The sequence below is a fragment of the Punica granatum genome, chromosome 1 (genome assembly GCF_007655135.1).
Source record: "Punica granatum isolate Tunisia-2019 chromosome 1, ASM765513v2, whole genome shotgun sequence".
NCBI classification, from domain to species: Eukaryota; Viridiplantae; Streptophyta; class Magnoliopsida; order Myrtales; family Lythraceae; genus Punica; species Punica granatum.
Window position 1 is genome coordinate 41765898 of NC_045127.1, and position 5561 is coordinate 41771458.

At 42.4% G+C, this 5561-nt stretch overlaps 1 protein-coding gene across 1 annotated transcript; it reads left to right on the top strand.

Annotated features, from left to right (window-relative positions):
• The first annotated feature begins 529 nt into the window (after window positions 1-529).
• Window positions 530-5303, top strand: LOC116196409 (protein HOTHEAD-like). The gene is made up of 6 exons (XM_031526113.1): window positions 530-907; window positions 1305-1686; window positions 3323-3633; window positions 3724-4109; window positions 4226-4794; window positions 5114-5303. Exons 1-6 carry the CDS (start codon window positions 823-825, stop codon window positions 5262-5264), a joined length of 1884 nt encoding a protein of 627 aa, XP_031381973.1. The 5' UTR covers window positions 530-822; the 3' UTR covers window positions 5265-5303.
• The last annotated feature ends 258 nt before the right edge of the window (window positions 5304-5561 follow it).

The following is a 5561-nucleotide window of genomic DNA, read 5'->3' on the forward strand; positions in this document are numbered from 1 at the left end:
ATTTTTGCTTCTTTTAATCATTTTATAATGACATTACCATGCAAAATTCGTAAACAACATGCTTTAATCGTTGATAATACATAACATACATTAGGAAGCATCATCTTACAAAAAATTTGTCTGAACAAAGAAGATTCGAGAGAAGCTTTCTTCCTTTGGAGTAACATATGCAAATTCTTTGTGATCAAATGCCATTGCCATGTGGTGGAAGAAATTACCAGCTAGATTATTTCAAACGGGTGAATGAACCTCATTATAATGAGAAAAATGAGAAAGTATTCCGGTTTTTATTACCCGAAACTAATTCCCTCTGAGACATTGACTTGGTCATGGCTAATTCAGTTTGATGCAACTAATAAATTTTTTCATTTCACAAGACTTGAACTCAAGACTTTACCTAGGAGAACAAATACCGAAACTGCTTGAATTAACTCTTGTTAGTCGTGTTAAAAGAAGTTTAAAATGAAATTATATGTTTAGACAGCAACTGCATTCGCTCCCTGTAATGACAGTACGCGTAGGAGGAGCAGTTGAGAGGAGGACATATGTTAAGTGCTTGTGTGTGTGTCTGTGTGAGTCCGTGTATAAATACCTAAGGAGCTTTGAGTGCTGGGGGGTTCAAGAACACACAAAACAAGGCCACTCCAGAAGAGCCACATTGCGGGAAGAAGAAAGGGTTTGGGGTTTGCATTTCACAGAGAAAACAGACAGGGAGAAAGAGAGAGCAGAGCAGAGATCGATCCTCCTCTGGAAGGATCAATCAGTTTGGGGTTGGGAGTTGTGTTTTTATTATTTTCGAGCGTTTTGGGGGGGGTTTATGAAATGGGTTATGTTGGGGCTCTGAGGCTGTTCTGCTCTTTACTCCCTTGGCTGTTCATTCTCCTCTCCTCTCCCTCTCCCTCTCAAGGTTCGGCCTCTCTCTCTCTCTCTCTCTTCATACTATTTTATTTCCTTTTTTATTTAATCAGTCCTCGGCTTGATAGTAAGTTTCTGTCAGCCAGCCACTGCCTAAGTTTCTGTTTCTTTGTTCTCTTTCTGATGTCAGCCATTGTTTTGATAAGCGCACGTTTTCGCTTCTTCGGGGAGTCAAACGTTGCTAGCTAGCTTAGCTTAGCTTTGTGGCCTCTTGTTCTGTTCTGTTTGTTCATATCATATGGATTAACCGTATAGATTGCCCCAATGCTTGCACCTTGTTGTTCTTGCTGGATTTCGCATTTTTACTAAGTAACTGCAACAAACAAACAAACAAACTGCCAAGGGAACTCTGGATTTGAAACTTTGGTCTTCTTGGGCAAAATCTCCAGGGAAGCCTGGCTACGGCTCGGAGTACCGGTACCCCTTCATCAAGCGGGCGAGCACCTTCTCGTCATCGTCATCTTCCTTCTCTACCAGCAGAGCTGACCGGGCCTTCGACTACATCATCATTGGCGGTGGCACTGCAGGCTGTCCGTTGGCTGCCACCCTTTCCCAGAAGTTCAGCGTCCTTTTGCTGGAGAGGGGCGGCGTCCCATTCTCGAACGCAAACGTCTCCTTCCTCCAGAACTTCCACCTCACCCTCGCCGATATCTCAGAGACCTCTGCCTCCCAGTTCTTCAGCTCCACTGATGGCGTCCTCAACTCCCGGGCCCGTGTCCTGGGTGGTGGGACCAGCATTAATGCCGGCTTCTATACACGCGCCAGCAGGAGGTACTCACGCGACCTTCTTTTCTGTTTTCTCAAAAAACTTTTCATTCAATCTTCACATTATTTACTTATGGACATTCATAGGGATATGACTTAGTACCTTAGGTTGGTCCTTTTTTAGTATAAAATTCTGATTTTTCCGCCCATTTAGTTTACGGTGCAATACATCTGCAATTATATTAATTGATATGTTAAGGTGGTGGTCTTCGGCATCAGCTCTTTTGCCGTTGATGGCCAGAGCTTGATCCAGTCCATCCGCAGCACCAGCACGGACCGTTCAATCCTGGCCATCGGCATCACATTGATGAACAATGATTCTATTTCTTAGCGTATTTCTATCATTTCAATCTGCTTGAGCTCGTATTGCTATTGTTTCGATCATTTTGAAGGTCTTGATCTGAGGAAAGTGTGAGTGAACCAAATATGGAAGGTGAAACTGCATTTAATGGCCATTCTAATCATTCTCAAAGAAATTGATTAGAACAGCTCATCAAGCCAGTTTGTTGGTTGGAAGAGATTATTCGGTGATCCTACCTCGCCACGTGGTGCGAGAAAGTACCAATAAAATTACAGTAAATTAAATAATAAGTGTTAATCGCTCGATTAATTATAATAAGTTTTCTTAATTAAAATAAGCTTATTGGTTCTTCCTCACCACATCATTATGCTATAGGATCATTTAAAAATTTTTCCTTGGTTGGTGTTACTCTGTTTCAGCATTATGCTGTTTCTTTTATGGGTTACACAGTGTACTGTTTTTCAAGTAAGGGGGCAGTGGTCTCTCTTTTTAACCTCATGCCTTAAAACCGAGTTTAAGTGAGCAAAGACTGTCGACCCACAACAAAGTTAGGATCTCGAAACATTCACTATCATAGTCTGGGTGGATCGAGTCGGGAAAGGAAAATGGATATTCGACTTTCTTGCAATTCCAGTTTCCAGCTTTTTGAGGGTGTTCGAGGCCTTGTACTGCAGGGTAAGACCTGGACACCCTGTGAGTCCGTGACTAAATTAAATAGCTCTTACTATTTGTTCGTTGATTCCTAGCTGCACCTGTGGTTTATACTTTAATACTATTTCCAATATTTATGCCATCTAATCCTAGTCCTAGAATGATGGAATTTCAAGAACACGTGTTCCAAAACGGTCCTGTGCAGAAAGATGGTCGAAAACTAATGATACTGAAATCTTAAGATGTCGATAATGATAGCCCCGGCCATTAGTCATGATTCTATTATGGTAGGGCCGGTTTAATTGGGGTCCAAGTGGACAGTTTGGTATAATGTCTAAAAGTGCGATGATTCGGGACGGTACTGTAGGGACAACTGATTTAGGATTAGCGAGTAATGATGGTGATTATGTGATGTTCATTGTGTGTTTTTGTTGTACCATAAACCACACGCATTTATGATCCACCTCTCATTCCATGCGCTTATTATGGTCTACTAAATATGTCTTCTTGTCTGTTGTCCTTTCCGGATATGCTTCATTCCGTGGGATCAGAATGTAATAACTGTAAATGGAGCATTAATTTTCGATAGTTAGTATGAAGAGTTTTAGCTGAGGATGAGAGCCCTTTCCAAATATAGATTAAAACTTATTGAGCACTAAAATCAGGCTAATCTTCTCCATCTTCTTGCAGGTTCATTAGAAAGGTAGGTTGGGACGAGAAACTGGTGAATGAGTCCTACCCATGGATTGAGAAGCAAATAGTTCATTGGCCGGATTTTGGACCATGGCAGAGAGCATTTAGGGACAGCTTATTAGATGTTGATATTTCACCATTTAATGGATTTACATACGATCACATGTACGGCACCAAAGTAGGTGGGACAATATTTGATCGGTTTGGTCGGAGACACACTGCTGCTGAACTACTCGCTTCTGCAAATCCCCAAAAACTGAGTGTCTTGATCTATGCGACGGTACAGAAGATTGTTTTTGACACGTCAGGTGAGTGAAAAGAAGACCTTAATTAGAAGAAAAGAAGTATCTCCCTGTGCAGCATTATATTCGTTTGTCTCTCTCTTCTTTTGGTTGCAGGCAAACGACCAAAAGCAGTCGGAGTCATCTTCAAGGACGAGGACAGGAACCAACACCAGGCGTTTCTTGCAAATAGTCCTAAAAGCGAAGTCATCTTGTCAAGCGGTGCAATTGGGAGCCCTCAGATGCTTTTACTGAGTGGGATCGGGCCAAAGGCCGAGCTAGAGAAATTGAACATCTCCGTGGTTCTTGATAACAAGTATGTAGGCAGAGGCATGTCTGATAATCCAATGAATACAATCTTTGTCCCGACCAAGAAGCATGTCAAGCAGTCCCTCATACAGACAGTCGGGATAACCAAGCGTGGGGTATATATTGAGTCCAGCTGTGGGTTTGGGCAATCAAAGGATAGTATTCACTGCCACCACGGAATTATGTCTGCTGAGGTAAGCCAATAAAATGATGTATAGACAAGAGCACTGTCTAGTATGAAGCCATTTCTGGAACAAGGACATGGATTTGGTGATTTCAATAATCACTTTATATCTTGTGGTTATAACAGATGGGGCAGCTGTCGACGATTCCCCCGAAGCAGAGGTCCAGAGAGGTTATCGCCAATTATGTGAGAAACAAGCACAACCTTCCAAAGGAGGTGTTTAGAGGAGGCTTCATCCTTGAGAAGCTTGCAAACCCCTTCTCCATGGGTGATCTTAAGCTGGTAAATACCAACCCCGATGACAATCCCTCAGTCACCTTCAACTACTTTAGCCACCCGGAGGACCTAAAGCGATGCATGGATGGGGTTCGCATGGCCACACGGATAGCACAGTCAAAGTACTTCACGGACTTCACTGGGTTCAGCCGGCAGACCACGGAGAAGCTCCTCAACATAACCGTTAAGGCCAATGTCAACCTTATACCAAAGAATCCCAACGATACTAAGTCCCTAGAGCAGTTCTGCAGGGACACAGTGGTCACGATCTGGCACTACCATGGAGGGTGCCACGTCGGAAAGGTTGTGAACTCATCGAATAAGGTGATTGGGGTCGACAGGCTCCGCGTTGTCGACGGATCGACATTCAGGGAGTCCCCGGGGACTAATCCGCAGGCCACTGTCATGATGATGGGCAGGTATGTGTGTGTGTATATATATATATACATACCATTATAAATTCATAAAAGAACATTAAAAGGGTGAACATACAGTTTTCCTGTCCTTGTGGATAAGACACGATTATATATATTATGGACTCATATGATCTTTGTCAAGTCTGGGAAAGCATAAAACACAGCATTTTTTCAGATGGGTTTGCTCATCAGGCGCAGATCTTAGCGTGAAGTTGCATTCCTAGCTACTAAAATCATAAATCCCCGATGAGTGTCTTGTAATTAAGATACACATGTATAAGCCGAGTTAATACTGCTTTTCGGAAAATTCTTCTTGATGCAGGTATATGGGATCAAAGCTTTTTGAGGGAGAGACTAGGAGCAGGAGCTTGAGTATGAGGACCGGTAAAAGAAGAAGAGTGCATAAAGAAGTAGTACGTAATACTAGTATGTATCATGTCAGGGGTGATATTGAACAACCGGATGTAAAGTAACCCTTCTCCCTCATTTTTTTTCTTTTAATTAATTCTTAGCAAAGCCATGGTATGTGGAGAGGGGAAAAAGGCCTTCTAACGAAAGTCAACGGGCCTATAAACCAGGGTGTTGCGCTAGATTTATATTTAGTTTTTTCTTAAAAAATTTCTTATTTGATAATTTTTTAAAATGTTATCAACCATTGCCCATGTATGGCTGTCAGCACCCAATTTTGGTCCACCGGCTTCATAGGGGCAGAATCGTCGTTTTTTTGCCACCCGTGAGGGAAGTATTTTCAATTATTTACCCGAGTATTC